The sequence below is a fragment of the Zootoca vivipara genome, chromosome 9, assembly GCF_965207765.1.
Source record: "Zootoca vivipara chromosome 9, rZooViv2.hap1.1, whole genome shotgun sequence".
Classification (NCBI taxonomy): Eukaryota; Metazoa; Chordata; class Lepidosauria; order Squamata; family Lacertidae; genus Zootoca; species Zootoca vivipara.
In genome coordinates this window covers 1,735,436-1,757,372 of record NC_142592.1, presented here as the reverse complement: position 1 = coordinate 1,757,372, position 21,937 = coordinate 1,735,436, and the positions used below count along the sequence as shown (strand labels likewise).

Sequence of the window (21,937 nt, the reverse complement as noted above, 5' to 3'; positions counted from 1 at the left end):
GAATGCTTTGATGGTGCCTTCAATAGTGCCTTCAATGTGACTAGCTTCTCCTATGGATTTCAATGGGATTTGACTGCAACTGACTTACCGTACATTTTCTGGATTGGGGCCATTGCATGTATTTTAAAAAAATAAATGTTCAGTGGACAACACAGAAAACATTTAAAGAGAGACTGGAAAGGACACGACGGAGAGTATTAATGCTAATTTCTTTAAATAATGAGCACAAAAAAGAAGTTTATTTTATAGCATTTGAGAAACATAAGTACCAAATATGGCAGTGGTTTTCTGTGAATTATATTGTTGTTGAGGTGAAAACTATTTACAGGTTTCAAGTTGAGGCAACATCAAGTCAATACTCCCAGGAATTAAAGTTTCAACTCAAGTTGTGCTAGATGAGGAAGAAGCAATTTTGATGCTTGTGATGAAAATGAACTGCAGTGTTTATATTCCAGAATTAGTCAATTGTGAAAGCTTCATACTCTAAAATAAGTCAGTGTCTAACACTGAAATTCAGAATATACTGCAAAAAACTGCTGCTGATTCATACTAGTGTACACACTAACCAGTTTGTAGCACAAAATGATGTTTTTCTCAATCTGGACTCGTTCATGCTCATTCTCAACATGCTGCTTTCAATCTAGATTAATTCTAGATCCTGCTGTCCTCAAGGGTGGATGGGGTTACTTCGTAGGCATTTGAACCCACATGCCCAGGTTGGGTTATCCATGTCTTTTCTTCCCTGCCCATGCCAAAGGAGAATGAAGAACGAAGTGGCAATCACAATCTTAGTATGCACCCACCCAGAATGCCGTTGGGCAGGTGCGGATACAGCTCACCCTGCTGGGAATACCCACATCTGTTTTCAAATGGGAACACTGCAGGGTAATGCAGAATCCATCTGCAATGAGCTTTTATTTTTGGAATGGAACTAGTTTCTGAAGAAGTGACAAAAATATGCAGTAGCTTGTGTGTGGTCTATGTATGAAAAAACCAAGTATTCAGTCTCCACCGATTCTCGAATAGCAGCCTAAGTGTTGTCCATGAGGCCCATGAGATTCTCACTCTGGCCTAGGTAAAGCTGCAGATTTGGGGCTAGGTTCACACATACATCAGACTGGTCATCTTCAGCCCATTAGGATTGAAGGCATGCAGATGCCACACATAACTAGGGGTGAAGTTCAGTTATTTCAGATTCTGGCTAGAACTACAATGATCTTCTATAACGTTTAACGCTAGTTTCCTTTTGCCTCACTGCTCTGCAGCACCCTCTTGTGTCACATTGTAATAACGCATTTTAATGTTATAAACCATGAGTGTAGATCCACCCTTTGTCTTAAGGAGGTGTCCCCTTTAAATGGTAATATGTATTACTTCGCTTACTTCAAAATGTGGTAAGCCATCTGTGTTGTATTTGGGAGCCCTCCTGCTCACTGAGTGGGGCCTCGAAGGTACCACTCTGTAGTGCTGGGAACACAATGCCTATTTCTCATTATAATTGCCTCTCAGTATGCTGGAGCTGAGTGTTGGGGAATTCTGTGTAGAAGGATAGCTGGAAATTGCACATGCAATGCAAGTCCTGTCAAACGGTTATCAAAGTAACCAAATACGTATGCATTAAATACCTTTTCAAATGGGGAAAACATTTAGAGCATTTTCTTCTGCTTCCTTCCTTCCTTCCTTTCTTCCTTCCTTGCTCATGGCATCTGCTCTTACACATGTCAATTTAACTGCCCATTAGTTCACTCTATGCTTTGAAGTAACATACAGAAAGCTGGCATTCTTGTCAGTCATCAGGAATGCTACCTTAACCCAAATCCATATATGTACCAGTAATAACACAATTTCTCATCCATGTCAATTGCCCGATGAAGAAAAATGGAATTGCCTAGTCAAGAAAGCACATAGAAATGTTCACAAATTTAATTTTGAAAAAATCAAAGCTCACTTCATATTTTGTGGAATTAAGACTACGGGAAATATGTAATAAAAATACTTTCTATAGGATTTAAAAATATGTACATATATAAACCACCTTAATTTTAATGCCCTTACGATACGGGTATCAAGTGTATAGAACATAATGGAGCTTTCATGGCCTTGCTGCAGCCTGGATAGAAGTCACTTGTCAGCAGCCTGAAAGGTTTGCCAAACTGCAACCTAGACATACTCCACCAGTTCTTCTCCTGTGGAATAAATCTGCAAATTTATACATCAGACATGATGCTACAGCAGGTAGGAGAAGGTGGGTGAAGAGACCAGTGGACAAATTGGACAAGACAGGAGTTACAGCCCTTGCATCCTTTCCCACTGCCTCAGCCAAAAGCATCTCCAAGTGGCTGTCTGGCTATGCATTGATCCATTCATTCAATCAAGAATGAAGTTCATTGCCCTTCTGGCTGGAAGGGACCCAGCCAGCACAGATCTATCCCAAAATCAGAACTATATAGCATTCTGGCTGACATAGACTAGACCTGTGTCTTCTCTTCTGCACATGGCGATGAGCTTTGAAGTCTCTACATCCCAAGGTGGAATGTTCTTGTTTGAGCCAAATGATCTGGTACAGCTTGAAAAGGATCAGATCCAGATGGCCTAGAGTGTTTTGAGATTTATTTCACTTGCAATTGAGGTCTCTCCTAACCAGACTGAATTATAATTAGATAATCAATTGGCATGCTCAGACAAGATTTGCAGAAAGACTCTCACAGCTCAAGAGACTGCTGGTGGAAGTTTGAGAGCACCTTCAGTGTAACTAGCAGAGGCTGCTCAGCAGCCTCGTGATGTCAGAACCGCAAACAAAGCCATGTTTGAAAAAGAGGAGTGACCCTCCTTGCAGTGGAGAAGGAAATTACATACTCAGGTGCACGTTTATTTCAACATATAAACATTTCAGATTGTCTATATCGATTAGCATTGAAACCTTTGCAGAAATGACTGGGAGGGGAAAACCCACCCCATCCTTAAAGCAATCAGGGGGGCCAACTTGAATAAAATATTTTTTGGGGGGGTGACAGGTAATCCCTGTCCCACATAATCAATCACATGAGACAGTACACATACGCCATTTGAATGGCAAAGCCCATTAGCTGGGGGTGGGGCTCAATTATTGGGGGCGAAGACCTCTCAGCCCCTAGGAGTTGGGTCCTATGAAAACTATTAAAGGTCCCCCCCCTTAATTTTAAGGCATGAAAGGCAAAAGTGGATGGCTTCTGAGGTGAATGGGGAAAAAATGGGTAGCCTTCATCATTGGTATCATGGTATATCAGTCAATTAGATTTAAGGGTAATAATAACAAACTAAGAGACAAAGATTTGGGTAGGTAGCAGCTGAAATAAAAATAAAATAAATAAAAAATGGTCCAGTAGCACCTTATAGACCAACTAAGTTTGTTCTGGTATAAGCTTTCATGTGCATACCTGAAGAATTGTGCATGCACATGAAAGCTTATACCAGAACAAACTTAGTTGGTCTATAAGCTGCTACTGGACAATTATTATTATTATTATTATTATTATTATTATTATTATTATTATTAAAAGACAAAGATATTCTGATTGCCAGCATATATTTAAGTAAAGTTGGATTGCATTCTGGAAATGTTGGAAGAGGAATAGAAAGTTTGCATTTTAATTTTACATTAGAATCCCATATCTTTGTCTGGAAACCATGCCGCAAGCCTGTTTCAGGTCTTGCTGAAATCACTGTGTTCATGCTGAGACTTCTGTCTGCATGTCCAGGACAGAGCGCACATGTTTTTCTATATCCTGCTCTTCCTTGGGAAGCTCAGACTGGCTTCCATGCAGCTCCCTGGGGCTCTCCCAGCCAAGCACTAAACAAGCCCAAACCATGCTGACTGACAACGCTGGGGGTTCAGTGTCCAGACCATTCACTGGGCCCAGACTCAAGCAGCTTTCATATCCGCTCAATTTGTCTCAACTGGAATTTTGTTTATTACCCTCAGAGGAACATGGCATATGGACCTTTCAGAATCATGTTTATGCAGACTTTAAATGCATAAACTTGGAACAGTCAATAATGGTCTTGAACTCATAATGTCTCTTCTGGACTATAAGAGAAGGGAGGGGAGGGGAGGGGAGGGGAGGGGAGAGGTGTATGCTGTGAAGTCCCCAGCAACACTGCCTGGAGCACTAAACCTGGCTTTATACTTTAAGGTAGGTAGCATGAGAGTTTGCTTGCTTTAAGGAGTTAGCATATGGGACCTGGTCTCCTACAGAGGACAGCCTCTCACTGAGCTTTCGGTTGACCAGCTCTATGTGTCTGGCGTTCTTCCTGGATTGCCTGAGCGACCGCTTGACTTTCTTGACTCGGTCTCGCAGCTGCTTGTTGCGCTTCTCCAGGCTGGCCACCTTTTGCTGGAGCTTCTTCACGTGTTCTTCCTCGTCAAACAAGGCTTTCTGGACTGAAGAGCACATGAGCTGAAATGACATGCACAGAATGACTGCTTTAAAGAAACAATTCCAGAAATCAGTTGATGGGAGACCAATGGCCATATCCTGGCAACCCTGTTCTTTTACAATGAGGATCTTTTATTGTATTTGCTATACTCCTGTAGCCAGCTCCCAGTAGATTCCCACGTTTTAGTGATGAAAAGGTGGCAGTGGCATTTTTGAATGGGAGCCAAGCTCCACTCCAACCCACAGTAGCCACTCGACATTTTAATTTACCCAAAATGTCATGCCCCGGCCCACAGATCTATGAAAGCTATAGATTTTATAACTGTATAAGGCAGGTCTCAGACGAAGGTGTGCTCTACCAAGCCCACGTTCCCAGATGTCTCAGCGACATCTATGCTGACTTGGTCATGAACACGGAATGAAAGATGGCAGGATCCCCAAGGATGTGCTCTAGAGGTGTGAAGGGAATCTTGCTGTGTGGGAATCCCTTGACGGCGGCAGCAGTGCCTGGAGACAGACAGTCAGGTCATGTATCCATAGCAGTGACCAGAGGAGGAATAACTGCTGGGAGGAGCACAGAGAGAAGAAATGCCATGCTACACCTGCAGCAGCACAACCGGACGCCTTCATCTGCCCCACCTGCAACAAAACATGTCTCTCCCATACTGGTCTCTACAGCCACAGCAGGTGCTGAAACTCTCCAACGGTTTGACTTCACCCCCAAAGGTCCACTCTCCCATTGTCTCTCAAGACAGACAGGGTTGCCAACAACATAAGGCAGGTCATAGACATGTTTGCTGTGCCTGCCATGACAGCAGCAGCAAGGGAAAATAAATGGCAGCATTGTGCAGAGGAGCCCCTGAAGTCTGGCACCAGGCCTGCCTCCAAGTTACTGATCAGCTCTGCACCATGCTTGGCTTCTGCAGTGCGCAGCCTCAGGGCTCTCAGCTCATTCACTAAGCCCCTTAGCAGGGGAGGAGGAGAAAGAGGAAGAAGAGGAAGTCAATGAATGCTGAAGAAGGGAACCCATGAGGCCACAGCCCAATGGTTAGAGGCTTGGAAAGGGAAATCAGGCCAGTAGCCAACAAAGTATTTCAAACTACACCATAAGGAGAGGTTCTGAGAGCAACTTGCAAGTAAAATAGGGATTATTAATAGTCAAGAAATTAAACAAATACTTCAGCAGTAACTCAAGCACAAAGCAACCACCTCTGCAGCCACCTACTACTGTGACTCATTCTGTTCTGTATTACTTTTCTCTATAATTACCACATGATTCATTTCTTTCTCTGTTTTTATTTTGCACTCCTCTGGCATGCCCACAGGGAGTTTCCTGTTAAATATGTATGTGTACACACACACACACACAAATAGTAGTGCAAATCAAGGTGGGAATGCATGTTACAAGGAACATGTGGCTGCTGTTGTAAACAGCACCCCAGAGTTAAATTCTAGTGGTCAATTGCAAAGGGGACTCTGAGATCTAATTTGCACATTTTATTTGAGAATTATTTTTTTATTCTGTGTAATAAGAAGTTTTTGGTGGATTTGATCACCGTTAGGTCCAGTCGTGGACGACTATGGGGTTGTGTGCTTATCTTGCTCTATAGGCTGAGGGAGCCAGCGTTTGTCCGCAGACAGCTTCCGGGTCATGTGGCCAGCATGACTAAGCCACTTCTGGCGAACCAGAGCAGCGCACGGAAATGCCGTTTACCTTCCCGCCGGAGCGGTACCTATTTATCTACTTGCACTTTGACGTGCTTTCGAACTGCTAGGTTGGCAGGAGCTGGGACCAAGCAATGGGAGCTCACCCCATTGTGGGGATTTGAACCGCCGACCTTCTGATTGGCAAGCCCTAGGCTCTGTGGTTTAACCCTTAGCGCCACCCGTGCATATGTAGCGACTGCTTTTCCCCCTTCTCCTTCTTTGGATAATGCCATTGCTTTTGGGTAGCACAACAAAAGTTAAATTCTCTGAGTTAAATTCTCCCCCTCCTACCCAGCAACATATAGAAAGAAAATTGCCCTGTGTCTTGATGCCATCGATCAGAGGGGGCAGTTCCACACCCCAACCCCTCCCCCACAGCAACAGCTTCCAGGGTGGGCAACAGCCATAGGAGCCAACTCCTAGGGACTGAGGGGACTTCGCCCCCCCAATAAAATATTTGAAGGGGCCAGTCTCCCAGGTTGATGAGCATTGCCATTCAAATGGTGTGTATGCACTATATCATGTGATCGATTATGCAGGCTGGGACTTACCTGGCCGCCGCAATATTTTTTCAAGTTGGCACTCCTAATCACCCTCTTGCCCCCATCTGGCAGGCCTGCACTCGCCCGTTTGTGGTGGGTGAAAATCACCCACCACTCCTCTCCCTCTACGCCCGCTACTGGTGACAGATGAGCGCCGGCCATGGGGCATGGAGGATGACTTTCATCCTCCACACTCCCCACCATCGATGGACAAAGGCAGGTGCACCAGGTGGAGGTGGAACAGGTCACGTGATGCTGGCCCCCTCAATTGTGGGGGCAAGTCAGCACCCCTAGTTTGGGGAGTTTCACTTCAAGGTAAGGGGACAGGCAAGTGCAAAATTCTGCAAAATTCTCCTGGTCATTCCCTTTAATAGTTTGAGATGTACCGTTCTATGAACTCATCACTATTACAGTAATTGTTTTCATTATGACCAGATTGATCTGGGAGAGAATTCTTCTGGAAAAGTGTGTGTGTGTGAAAAACAGAAAGTCACACTTAGTATATTAAGCTGTATTGGTCATGTGACATTTTAATCAACTGTTGTGTAGGTGTGAAAAATTGCTGCTGCTGGTGCTTTAGTCAGTTTTATACTTCAGTTTAATCTCCCCCCCCCCGCCCCCCACTTACTGCCTGCCTGCCTTCCTACCAATTTCTCAGCAATTCAGATAGGCACCCTTTGGCTAAGAGATTGTGCCAACCCAAATCTCTCTTGCTGTGATGATGAATAATTGCATGTTATTAAGCCTATTTTTTCAATCATTGTTTTGCAATATTTTCTTACAAGCTGAATGGGTTGGGGAGGGCAATATATTTGTTTACCTTGAAAAATAACCATCAGCTAACAATCCTCTTGTATGAAAAGGCTGCCCAGAACTGCCATCCACAGGTGATGGCTTCAATTTGAGCCCCTATTACTAATCTGTTCTGAGTGCTCTGCGTAAATAAAGCATTTCCTCCACTGCTTCCAGCAGCTGCTTTTGAAGGCAAGACCCAAGGATATGGTGTTTCACGTGTGTGTGTGTGTGTGTGTGTGTGTGTGTGTGTGTGTGTGCAAGAGTATCTGTCAAATATTTTCTAACAATGCATGCCCATTTCAAGCAAAATCTGACTCGGACAAGATTAATTTGCCCCCTCTAAACCCGCTGCATAAAACATATGTTCTCTCCCTATAAAGCTATTTTTTAAAGAATTGCCATAAACATTTATTTATTTGCAAAACCTCTATACTATCAACGTAGAGATAAATGGCATGATTGTGAATAGCATAAAATCAACAATAAATTGCATCAATAAATAAATACATCACAAATCAGCAGATCAATTTAATACATTAACATATCTGGATTGCCCCTCAGAGAAAGCTTGTGTCAGCAGATTTTAAGCAGGCTCCTAAATTTCAGACTTAGGCTGCTGGGGAAGGGACTCCTGAGGAAGGGACTCCTGAGGAAGTCCATTCCACTGCTGAACAGCTCTTATTGTCAGAATGTTCCTCCTGATGTTTAGGGTTTGAGATCTACCCTCCCTCGGGAGGTTCCTTCCCTAGTTCCTTCCCCAGCAGCCTAAGGCTCCATCGCCTTGCCTCTCATTGCTCTGCCTTCTTCATTTCTCTGCATGTTCTCAGAGACCGCTGGTTTTGGGTGGCTCTCTGCCCCAGCCTCTTCCTGCTCACTAAACCCTGTTACCTCTTCAGGTTCCCGCCCCTCCTCCTCCTCCCAGCCTGCTCCCCTTTCTCCTTTTGACTACTCCTTCTTGTCCTCCCACCCACCTGAGCTGTGATCCTTCTTCCCTCTGCATCCAGCCAGTCCTTGACATACAGGGGAGACAGGGAATCTCCCTCTGTCTCTTTCTCTCAGACCATATTCCTTTAGGATGATTTATATCTGCATCAAGTTCAAAGGCAACTGGAAGCTTTTGGATCTTTTTGTGGGTTATATGTAAAAAGTTAATAATTGGTTCCATATATTTATAAGGATGGCCTAGTGCTTTCTATAAGAATGTAATGAAGGGAACATTTGAGAGTTGTTCTCATTTTCCTGGGTTTCTCCAGCTGGAGAATTCCCAATAATTTTCTGCTTCTGTGTATATTGCTGGAAAATGTGAGTATCATTTGCAACTTTTGGCTAGCGTGCCTATTGGCTTACCAAGATCCACTGACTCAGCAGAAAAGAAAAATTGTGGGGTGGAGAAACTCTCCCTTCATCTCTCTCCTCTGTTCATAAAAACTTGCTAGAAACTCTTTTTGAAATTATCTAAAAAGCACTGTGTTCAGCAGGCTTTGGGTTTTTTGGTGTTTTTTTAAAAAAACCTCTCTAGAAAAAGAACTAATTCATTTAAAAATATGATATTTGCTTCACTGGAATACTTCAGTGCCTAGTGAGTTTGAGTTCAATGTGGAAGAAGTATTAAAATGGTCCAAGGCCATACATAATTTCAAATGGGGAGCAGGGTTAGTAAGACTATTTGCAACGAAGCTGAAAGACCCACTGCATACAATCAAAATTAAATTGGGGGGGGGGAGAGGTTCTGAATTTATTCTCGTCATTTTTCTATTTTCATAGAAATGTTGTCAGGAGACATTAAATAGTTTAAATACAAAGGGGTCATGTGCCATTTGTTTTTCCATGGCTACTCCAGTCAGAATCACACTTAGGCTTCAGTCTTACTCAGTCTTTCCATCGGCGGAAGCCCCATCGAACAGAGTGATGCTTATTTCCAAGTAAGGATTAGGGTTGCCTCATAAGAAACCCTGCAGAGGGGTAGTCATATTTTCTTGAGGAAACACAGCACAATAATCCTGTAGCATGTAAACGAGATTAATTGTAATATAAACATCTGATGAAGTGGACTCAATCCACAAAAGTTTTCAATCAGCTGATTTTTGAGATGTCTCAAGATTCTTATTCTCTTAACAACTGTCATCTCTCAGCTTTGCTCCAGTGTTGCAAGTCTGAGAGACTTTAGTGATTGGGATACAGTGGGCCAGGCATGAGAAAGGGTGTTTCTGTGCATCTGCTTAGGTCTGAAGCTAAATGGTTGATGCCTATTTGTTGAGACATGAACCGAGAATTGCCTTGGGAAATAAATTGTGTTTGTGTGTGCGTGTGCAATGAAAGGTTTGGGATCAGTTATGAACAATTAGATTGTGGCATATATATTCCACGTACTTTGTAGTCTCTCTCACACACATACAGAGCTACCTTCTCTGTTGCACACTGTGCAGTTTGAGTCGAATGGAACAGACTTTCTGCAACCAGCAACTACTGCTGCCAATGGAGGTAAGCCACAGGCTAGACTGTAGCATTAACTTCAGATTGTGTGTCACTAAAACCTTTAAGTATGCTTAAAAGCATAGCTGTCAACTTTCGGATTTGAAAATAAGGGATCAGCAGCCTCACCTGTCCCGGGGACAGTCTACGGTATATCTAACAATCCAGGATAGCAGCGGGAAATGGCGCTGGAATAAGGGAATTTCCAGCAAAAAAGGGGAAGGCTGACAGCTATGCTTAAAAGGCATACTGCTTAAAAGGCATACTGTAGAATCTTGAGATGTATTTGTAAGAGAGACAAACCTGTCCCAGTTCACTTTTTGAACCAAGACAGAAAAAGATACATTGCATTATCTCTTTGACTTCATGCCCAGGTTTGGGGACCAGGGAATACAGATCTTCACATGACTCTCTCCAGGGATCTCTCCCAGGCTGTCTCTTCCTCAGAAAAAGCAGCCATAAACCAGATATTTATCTCCCCACTTTACAGGGTTGAATTTCTCATTCCTAGGCTGTGCTCATGCTCCCATTTACTGTACTCCAAATCCAGTGTGCTCCAACTGCTGCAATGTACACATGACATAAACACAACCCACATTTTTCTGTATCTATCTTTCATGTTTTAAATGAAATACTATGTTTTGATTCATTTTTTCCCAACCCAGCTTTGGTCCAAATTGGGGGGGAAAGAATAACCTTGTAGTGCTTTAAGCCAGTGATTTGTACACAGCTGTCTTGTGGAGACACCTTATAATAAATACCACCATCAGAATGGCATTGGAAAAGCCAGTTTGTTTTTGCCTCTGCCCAGATCCTGGCAGAAGGGGAGACCAGACACAAGTTTGATGAGTTTTTTACAATTGCCCCATGATTAGGCAAGGTGAAACAGCCCTCCTCAAGTCTCAGATCTGGGGTACTGAGAGGGAGGATTTGGTGACCCCGCTCCGCACACAGATATACAACATGTGAGAAGGAAGAGGGTTGTGAACCCTGCTCCCAGTGACCGCCACATGTGGCCAGCAAATGAAAGGGTTCTATGCATGTCCAGTTCTTTTGCCTGGTGCGGGGTGCTCTGAATGAGTCAGTCACCCTCCCTCACATGGATGGGTGTCAAATGCTTAGAGCACATTAATAAAGCACACAGATGGCAGAAAGTGTACATGAATGCTGTAAGGGGGGGGGTGGCCTGCATGGTTCCATAGTCCTCTCAAGCTTGCTTTCAGTGTGCAGTGTGTGCAGTGTGTGCCTGCAGGGTATTTCTGACACCCCCAATTATATGTTGCTACTGTTGTCTTCAGAATGCTGGAGAGTTCTTCAAGAGGTATATTCTCTGGGTGAACTCTTGTTCTTAAAAATGCTTTCAAAAAGAAATAAGCACCTTTGTACAGAGTGAAATGATATACTATTTAAAGCACGGCATTAGAAGATCACCCCCCCCCCCCCGCTTTTAAAATCCAGTTTATAGTTCAGGAGCCATGTGAAAGGAAGCAAGTAATCTGATTTGCACAGAGCCCAACGGGATTCCCTTTCAGCCTATTTTGAATTTGTGCTAGGTTAATCTCAAGTTGGTAGAACATAGTTTCCCGGCCTCACCATTTCACAGAGCAAATTTCATCCCTAAAAGCCTTTTCAAGTACTATATTAGTTTAATTTGCTGCAGGTACAAAGCACATACTTTCCCCCAGGTCCTGCCATGGCCCTTTGAGCATATATGGTTTACGACATGCAAAGCTGCCTTGAGAGCAAGCTGGCACTTGCATCTCCTTTATCTTCGGCTTAGGATGATGGCTTTGCACCACTTGTGCATGTTTTTGCAATTATCACATCATGGAGAAACCTGGAGAGAAGGAAAGAGGAGCTTTACGAGGAGTTTCAACAACCCATTAGCATGCTGAAGTCCTGAATTTTGTTTATGCAATCAATATCTGAAGGCAGGAACACAAGGAAAAGTGATTATCAGGACAGAAAGATCTCTAGGAATTAAAATGAAGGGAAACCGTATCCTCCCTAAATGAGGGCACGTGTTGCAGTGAGACCTGGAGACCGACCTCCTGGGTAAGATTGGTCAGCCACAACACCTGATTGGTAGGTCCCTTGATGTTGGGTTCAATCTGGCCAATGGGGCGCAGTCCAAACGGATCAAGGGACCTATATATACCCATGCATGTGACCCAGAGCTTCCTCTTTTGGCGCATGCATTCGGAACAAGCTAACAGTGTGTCCTCTGTGCAGCCGAGAGAGATTTACCTTCGATGGATCTATTGGATAATATATATGATAAGAATAATATTGGAGAAAACTGGATATTGAAACCTGCTTAACCTAAATCATATATCCCAGTTTTACAGCGGCCCTTTAAAGTACGCTTCATGCAGAGTATACGCAGTCAGAAGTTGACCTGGCTAAGAAAACACCACCAAGAGCATAGGGAATTATCTCCCTTATATGAAACCCCTTACTAGCTGCACACTTGTAAAAGTATACAGATGAAAATACAAACTGTTGGGTTTCTTTAACTGAAAAACAAACTGACTCTAAAGAGACTTTAAACTAAAGATAAATGCTTTCTTCCACATTCCAAACCTCCCACAAAACTCCCATTAAACTACCCGAGAATTAACAGCATTCTAGCATTATAACTAAGCAATCATACTAAGATTCAACTAAGGAATCTCTTAAACTGAGAACAACTGAGAGAGTGATCTACTTAGAGATGAATCAAACTGAAAGATCTAACTAAGAGATGCAGAAGGCCTTCTGGCAGAGCCTTATATACAAGAAGCAGAGCCCACGCCTGTGAGCAATTAACAGAAACACCAGCACCTGTTTCTCTTAAACAGACAGTATTTACATTAGACCGGCTCTAAAGTAACTTGACTATTCAAAAAATCCAACAGGATCGTCCTGGTGATTTCTTTCCATTGTCCCTTCTTTCCCTTTAATTCCTTCCCATTGTTTTATTCCCCTTCTTGGTTAAATATTCCTTTCCCTTCCTTTCCCTTCCCCTTCACCCCATGGGGCTTCACGGAGCTTGCCACTGCCCACTTATCTTTGCCTTTGGGCTCTTTGCACAGAGGCTTTTTATCTTCTGTTCCGGCTGTGGCTGCAGCTTCGGGACTTTGAATTTATTGGGAGATTTGTGAGTTTTGTTATCTGGGCTGTTCTGTCCAGCTGATCGCTTTGGGCATCTCGGAGAGTTCCCTCTCTGAATGATTTGCTTCATTTCCGTTCCTGTTCTGCTTGTGGGCTGGTGGGGGATTTCCTAGAGCCGGGAACAGACCTTTTTGTTAGCCCATTGCCATTTTACCTTCTTTTCAATTTGGGGGAAGGCTTTAGCCCCAGCTAATTTTGGCGTGAGTGCCATCTTGTCTTGGCGGGAGCGCCATTTTGATTACAGGGTGCTTTTAATTTTGTACGTTTCAGTACCCACCCACCCCATTTAATCAGGAAGGGTTAGGGATGCCTATTAAGAGGAATCCCAGTCCTGCTCTCCCTTCTAAAAGGGTGATTAGAGGCCCTTCTCAGTCACTGCGTTCAACGCCTGCCCCAGGGGTTCCTCAGCATACGCTGGATCGCTTGGGTGCAATCATGGCTGATATTGGTTCAGATCCTGCGGCCATGTCAAGATTTAATACGGAGCTTGAGTCTTTGGCTCAGCAATTTGGAAGACAGCCTGTTTCTCAGCCTGGCCTTTCCACGACTTCCACTGTTTTTGCGGCTCATGATCCTTCAGATGTGAGCGAAGAGAGCAAGGCTTATGACCCTTCTGGTGCCTTGCTCTCCCAATTCCAACCTCCCAGGATCCCAGTCCCAGCCAGCCCTAGGGGTCGTCCACCATATGGGTGCCATGATGCAGTGTGCCTTGCAGTCTGGACTGCCTCGTTCGCAGTCAGCACCCCTGGGGCCTCGGAGTCCAGGGCCTCAGTTTGCACAGCATGTGGGAGGGGGATCTTCTTCCCAGCCAAGCTCCTCACATGTTTTTAGTTCTGTGCAGGTTCAGTCGGCTCCTTTGAGGGAGGCTCTCAGCATCCAGATCTCCCAGTGCCTAGAGTCCCTTCATCTGGCGGCAAGTGGCAGAGGAGTCGTCGCTCCAAACACAGGGCCAAGAGGCGCAGAGATGGCCTCTTCTACTGGTACATCTTCTCAGACCTCTGATAACAATTCAGACGTGGCTCTGGGTCTGTATTGGGGTCATGGGGAGGGGGCTTAATGGTTGCTATGTGGATATTTTCAACCTTCCTCCTTCCTCCTAATGAATGCCCAGATAACAATAAGCAGGTTGCATCGGGCAAGGGCAAGGCCAGCTCCCTTAAAGTGGAGAGAACCTTGGAGAAGTGGCTCAGTGCTTTTCAAGTATTTGCTGAGGTTATTTCTGCAGCTGACCCCAAGAGACATTCTGTTTCCATACAATGTCTATTAAAAGGACTAAGCCTCGTTCACTTAATTTCTATCCTGTACTTCTTACTGCAATGGGAATCTGAGAAAGCAAAACATGTTTGCTGACCAGTGAATATTGCTCTTAATTGCAAAACTAATAACAACAACCATTTTTATTTAAAAACACAATTCCAGAATGCTTTCAGGAGTGGCAACATTCTCTCTCACACACCTACACTAGCCCTGTTGGTAGAACATGAGACTCTTAGTTTCAGGGCCATGGGTTTGAGCCCCATGTTGGGCCAAAGATTCCTGCATTGCAGGGGGTAACTAGATAACCCTTGGGGTCCCATGCAACTCTACAATTCTATGATTCTACACCCACACGCCCACAAACTCTGCGGACCCATCTGGAACGGATTAATTCACTTTCCATTACTTTCAATGGGAAAGTTCGCTTCAGTTTATGAACAGACTTCCGGAACCAATTACACCCATGCTTTGGGTTAAGTACGCTTCAGGTTGAGTACTCCGCGGACCCGTCTGGAACGGATTAATCCACTTTCCATTACTTTCAATGGAGGAGAAGATGGTGAAATGTGAACAGGGGACAGAGAAAGGGCTGAACTCCTCAATGCCTTCTTTGCCTCAGTCTTCTCCAAAAAAGAAAACAATGCCCGACCTGAAGAATATGGAGCAGATGATTCAGCAGGGGAAACACAGCCCAGAGTAAGTAAGGATGTAGTACAAGAATACTGGCCTAGTTTAGATGTATTAAAGCAGGCATGTCAAACCTGCGGCCCTCCAGATGTTTTGGACTACAATTCCCATCTTCCCCAACCACTGGTCCTGCTAGCTAGGGATCATGGGAGTTGTAGGCTAAAACATCTGGAGGGCCGCAGGTTTGACATGCCTGTATTAAAGTCTCCAGGGCCAGATGAACTGCATCCAAGAGTATTAAAAGAACTGGCAGAGGTGATTTCTGAACCCCTGACAGTAATCTTTGAGAATTCCTGGAGAACAGGCGAAGTCCCATCAGACTGGAGGAGGGCAAATGTTTTCCCTATTTTCAAAAAGGGGGAAAGAGAGGACCCAAACAATTACCGCCCAGTCAGCCTGACATCAATACCAGGAAAGATTCTAGAGCAGATCATTAAGCAAACGGTCTGTGAGCATCTAGAAAGAAACGCTGTGATCACTAAAAGTCAGCATGGGTTTCTGAAAGGTCATGTCAGACTAATCTGATTATTTTTTGACAGAATTACAAGCCTGGTAGATGAAGGGAACGCTGTGGATGTAGCCTATCTTGATTTCAGTAAGGCCTTTGACACGGTGCCCCATGATATTCTGGTAAAATGCGGGATAGACAATGCTACGATTCATTGGATTTGTAACTGGCTTACTGACCGAACCCAAAGGGTGCTCATCAATGGCTCCTCCTCATCCTGGAGAGTAGTGACTAGTGGGGTGCCACAGGGTTCTGTCTTGGGCACAGTCTTATTCAACATCTTTATCAATGACTTGGATGATGGGCTTGAGGGCATCCTGATCAAGTTTGCAGATGACACCAAATGGGGAGGGGGGGCTAATACCCCAGAGGACAGGATCACACTTCAAAATGACCTTAACAGATTAGACAACTGGGCCAAGCAAACAAGATGAATTTTAACAAGGAGAAATGTAAAGTACTACACTTGGGCAAAAAAAATGAAAAGCACAAGTACAGGTTGGGAGACACCTGGCTTGAGAGCAGTACATGTGAAAAGGATCTAGGAGTCTTGGTAGACCACAAACTTGACATGAGTCAGCAGTGTGATGCAGCAGCTAAAAAAGCCAATGCAATTATGGGCTGCATCAATAGGAGTATAGCATCTAGATCAAGAGAAGTAATAGTACCACTGTATTCTGCTCTGGTCAGACCTTACCTGGAGTACTGTGTCCAGTTCTGAGCACCACAGTTCAAGGATACTGACAAGCTGGAACGTGTCCAGAGGAAGGCAACCAAAATGGTCAAAGGCCTGGAAATGATGCCTTATGAGGAACAGCTTAGGGAGCTGGGTATGTTTAGCCTGGAGAAGAGAAGGTTAAGGGGTGATATGATAGCCATGTTCAAATATATAAAAGGATGTCATATAGAGGAGGGAGAAAGATTGTTTTCTGCTGCTCCAGAGAAGTGGACACGGAAAAAATGGATTCAAACTACAAGAAAGAATATTCCACCTAAACATTAGGAAGAACTTCCTGACAGTAAGAGCTGTTCGGCAGTGGAATTTGCTCCCAAGGAGTGTGGTGGAGTCTCCTTCTTTGGAGGTCTTTAAGCAGAGGCTTCCAACTCTATGATTCTATGTTCGTCCTGTCAGGTATTATGGCATTTCTGAGTGCACAGAAATTAACAGGATTATTCTAGTGTATTCTAGTGTGTTTGGAAAGTTCCCAAGGGAACAGAATTGCAGCTGCAATGTTATCTGCTTCCCTGTTAAATGCACTTTGTTATCTGCTTCCCTCAAGGCCGAACTGCCCCATGAGTTGCAGTCCAACTCATGTTATTCTCTCTCTCCCAGCTCTTTCTCTCTCTCATTCTGTACTGATTTTTACTTGCTCGGTGTATATAGTATGTTTAAGTTTTATTTTACTGTTGTATTTTCCCGCAACTGGATTATTAAGAAACTGCCAATCCATGGATCTGGTATTGAACGGTTAAGTTTATTTTTGCCTTAGTAAACCTTACTAATGTCCTGAGTCCTCTTTAGAGCGACACATCTCTTTGGAGCTGCTACTCTGTTAACAACCGAGCAGACATGCTCCTGGGGTCTTTGGGGCGTAAACTGTGACAGGCCCAATGGTCAAGAAGGAGTTTTCTGCACATACTGTGGAGGGAAGTGAGGGGCAGGTGGGGCTCATCCACCTGGGAAGGGAGCCCGTCTAGGAGAAGGAAAGCTCTTTGGGAGAAGGAAAAGCTAAGGAGTAAACCTTAAATAAATCCGGAGGAGAATCCATAAGATGGTTCGATGGCACCCTATACACTTCCTTCTGGAAACTCCTGCAGCCAAGCGTCTTGCTCTGCTTTTCTTGGGGCCATGTCAGCAAGGCAATGTTTTCTGGGCAGCCCAGAACCTCCATACACCCTGTCCAGGCTATCGCCCCAAGGAGATCACTTCAGTGCTGGTCACACAACAGTTTAACTTCACCCCCCAGAAGTTCTTCAGTGTATCTGACGAAGTGTGCATGCACACGAAAGCTCATACCAAAATAAAAACTTAGTTGGTCTTTAAGGTGCTACTGAATGAATTTTTTTATTTTGCTTCACCCCCAGATGCCAACAAGGTATATAAATATTGTATAAATAAATAAATAATACCACCACATGCATAAAAAATGGGGTTCTGTTGTGTTTGGATGCCATGATCAGGGTTCGGTAGTGGCAGCTGTTGGTGGAGGGGGCGAGGGGGCACCACGCTGCCCCCCACAGAGTGGAGCCCAGGGCGCCCCGCCCCCTATTGCGATGCACCTGCTAGCAGCAAGTGTCTGTAGCCCAGAAATGCTTATCTCTGTCTCCTCCTGATGCACATACACCAGCGTAACTGGGTGTCTTCATGCCTAGCTTTTAAAAATAGAAGTAAGAGGACTGTAAGAGGAGTCCTGCTGGGTCAGACTAATAGGACAATCCAGATCCCAGCCAGGAAGCAACAAGCAAGCACACTGGCCAATTAACAGTGAATACTTAATTGATTTATTACAACTCCTTATCTTCCAAGGAGCTCAAGGACCACCTGGTTCTCCTCCTCATTTCATCCTCATAGGCTAAGAGATAGTGATTGGTCCAAGGTCACCCAGTGAGTTTCTTGGCTTAGTGGGAATTCAAACCATTCCTGGGGTGTGGCTGCTGTCACATGCTGACAGCTTCGAGGAGCCACAGCTCAGTTCAGCTGCCAGCCATGCAGACTGGACAAGGTATATGCCGCAAAGGTTGTAGCTGGCTGGGAGCACCTTCAGATAGCCAATTATACAGATGCTTTGAAAGCATATCCAAAGAGCATGCTGGCAAAAATATGTCTTTAAATGCTGGGGAAATGTGATCTACCCACTCTAGAAGCATTTTCTCAAAGGAAAACATCTGCATCACCTGGGATAACTAAAATAACAACTGCACGTTTATCATGCAAAATGGCCTTGAGATACATTTTCCCTTTAGGTGGGGGGAGCGGTGAGCAAACACCAAATTCGGTCCTTAGCCTGCTTTCTGCAAGTGGAATTTATGAGGCATAATTTTGATGGCTCACCTCACTCAGCAAGTGCATTTGTTTTCAATTGCAAACCAAGCAAAAGACAATCTGCTCCAAGAATATATTGGAGACGTGCTCTCTCTCTGCTCCAGTGAGCAAGTCTATTTTCCCCAGTCCTTCTGAACTTGAATGACCTTTTAAGTTTATGCTTACTTCTCCTTTACAATTGTAATCTGGATGTGTCATATATGATTCCCCCCCCCCCCTGGAGAAATGCAAATGGGTGAAGCTGACTTAAATTGAGTTAGATCAGGGATTGGGAACCTGTGGTCCTCCAGATGTGACTGGAATTCAGCCAATGGTCATGGGTGATGGGTGTTGGCTTTCAACAACATATGTAGGGACACAGGTCCTCCACCCTGCTCCACTGCTGTGTTTATCCCAGTATCAATCAATCCTTGGCTAGAAAGGAGAGGCGTCAGAGATGATGGGAGCTGAAGCTCAACAACATCCAGGGGCCCAAGGCTGAGAAGGGCTAGTACTCTGACTACCAATGGATCTGTGTCTAGGAATAGGTTTTTCCCATCATCTGCTACCCAAAATCATTTAATGTAGTGTAGCCAACATTTGAAAGTGTGACTTTCTGCATGCAAACCAGGTGCTATATAATTGAGGTACATCCCCCTCTACAATTAAAGGATTGAAGATTCCTGGAAGAAATATCAGCAACCTCAGATATGCTGATGACACAACCTTGATGGCAGAAAGTGAGGAGGAATCAAAGAACCTTTTAATGAGGGTGAAAGATGGTCTGAAGCTCAACATCAAAAAAACTATGATCATGGCCACTGGTCTCATCACCTCCTGACAAATAGAAGGGGAAGAAATGGAGGCAGTGAGAGATTTTACTTCTTGGGTTCCATGATCACTGCAGATGGTGACAGAAGTCACAAAATTAAAAGACGCCTGCTTCTTGGGAGAAAAGCAATGACAAACCTAGACAGCATCTTAAAAAGCAGAGTCATTACCTTGCCAACAAAGGTCCGTATAGTTAAAGCTATGGTTTTCCCAGTAATAATGTATGGAAGTGAGAGCTGGACCATAAAGAAGGCTGATCGCCGAAGAATTGATGTTTTTGAATTATGGTGCTGGAGGAGATTCTTGAGAGTCCCATGGACTGCAAGAAGATCAAACCTATCCATTCTGAAGGAAATCAGCCCTGAGTGCTCACTGGAAGGACAGATTGTGAAGCTGAGGCTCCAATACTTTGGCCACCTCATGAGAAGAGAAGACTCCCTGGAAAAGACGCTGATGTTGGGAAAGATGGAGGGCACAAGGAGAAGGGGACGACAGAGGACGAGATGGTTGGATAGTGTTCTCGAAGCTACAAACATGAGTTTGACCAAACTGCGGGAGGCAGTGCAAGACAGGAGTGCCTGGCGTGCTCTGGTCCATGGGGTCACGAAGAGTCGGACACGACTAAACGACTAAACAACAACAACCCCTCTACAATAAAAATGAGCATCTCAAAACATACAATATCCTTCTTGCAGTGGGACACAGTAGTTTTGATAAACTCAACCCCCCACTCCCCAAGTGAACATGACGTACAACTTTAGTAGTTAGACCTTAAATTAGTTATAACATATCACTCTTGCCTTGTGTAATTCTTTTCATATTCTATGTTCCTCCAGGAGAAGCTTATTCCATTTGGAGGCTTCTTTGCAAAACATTTTTCTAGAAAAAAGGAATATTGTCTCTCAGAATGGTAGTATTTTCTGCATGTTAATGTTGGTAATATCTGCTTTTAATGCTTTTAAAAATCTGAGGGTTTTTAAAAAGCAATTTACAGCATTTCCTATATCTTGCTTCAATTGACATTCTTAAGTCTAATCAATGCACGAAGGGGTTAAGGCCATAGAGCAAGCTGTCCTGCCAGGCTTAGCTCCCTTGGGAGGGACTGAGGATTCAACCCTTTGTTCCCTTTTCAATCTACCTGAGAAGCTCAGCATATCACATGCTGAACCTTGAACTGGTTGCTCCAGCTCCAGCTTAAGCACATGGCTCTTACAAGCCACTCTTGAGTTCCTAAACTAAATAACTAAGCCAAGTTTTACTGCCTGTGCAACTTTTTTGCATGCTGTACATCAGGCACATCCAACAGGTAGATCACTGAACATCTGAGGTAGATCAGTGGTAGATCACTGGCTCAACATTTTTGCCCTGCACCCCCCCAAAATGGGGCTTTCCTCCTCCCTAAAAAAAGCTCAACAACTTTGACCTGAACCCCCCCAAAAGGGGGTAGATCACTGCCAGTAGATCACAGTCTCTTGGGAGTTGGCCACCTCTGCTGTACAGAAAAGCTGGATCTGACCTTTGGAGACTTTGTAAGAAAACCATTTTTAACTTACCTAATGTGTAAGAGGGGATTTTTAGGATGTACAGGGGCATATTTTAAAGATCTAACAGCCTATATTTCCATGCTTTACTTTGCTGCATGATTTGTGGTTTTAAATCTCTGCTAGGTTTTGGCTTCCAGGAATTCTCCTTTTATATACATACCTGTATTTTCATTGCCACGAACACTAAAGTGGCATTCACCACCTACAAGGGGGAAATAACCATGTCTAAACATGCTATGTTCCACACATTTCTATCCAATAAGCATAGGAAATGCCATGAGTTTCGTGGTCAAGTCGCCTTTTTAGAGGTACCACTTTTGGATGAATATAATAATAATAATAATAATAATAATAATAATAATAATAATAATAAATGTTTATTTATACCCCGCCCTCCCCAGTCAAAAACCGGGCTCAGGGCGGCTGACACCAACAGAACCACAATAAAACATAAAAACAATTAATTAAAATACAGATTAAAATACAGTATTAAAATTTAAAGTGCAGCCTCATTTCAAGTAGGCCATAAGTGGCTGACACCAACAGAACCACAATAAATCATAAAAACAATTAATTAAAATACAGATTAAAATACAGTATTAAAATTTGCAGCCTCATTTCAAGTAGGCCATAAATCCAAGCCATGAGGGAGAAAAACACAGGGGTCAGGCTGAGTCTAACCCAAAGGCCAGGCAGAACAGCTCTGTCTTGCAGGCCCTGCAGAAAGATGACAAATCCCGCAGGGCCCTGGTCTCCTGGGAAAGAGCGTTCCACCAGGTTGGTGGAATATACCTCCAATCCATCTATCTGCTTGGATGAATGTAGATTAAGATAAAGTACCGATAGTTTGGCAGCAGGGCTGCTCACCCCATTTCCCCAAGCAGTGGGGTCCTCCTTCCCTTCCAAAGGGCTTGTTTCCTTGCGAGGAAAAAGCCCTAGGACTTAGGGGGCCTTCTGTATATCTGTGTCTACCAGCTGAGCATAGAAAAGCAGGCACACCGCCA

At 44.1% G+C, this 21,937-nt stretch overlaps 1 protein-coding gene across 1 annotated transcript in view; it reads right to left on the bottom strand.

The window, feature by feature from the left end:
* Nucleotides 1-1,909: 1,909 nt before the first annotated feature.
* CCDC3 (coiled-coil domain containing 3) overlaps nt 1,910-21,937 on the bottom strand; it is a 56,204-nt gene continuing 36,176 nt past the window's right edge. Inside the window, exon 3 of the mRNA XM_035127661.3 lies at nt 1,910-4,436. Within this exon, the coding sequence (XP_034983552.1) occupies nt 4,161-4,436 (276 nt within the window). The 3' untranslated portion in view covers nt 1,910-4,160. The remainder of the gene's footprint in view (nt 4,437-21,937) is intronic.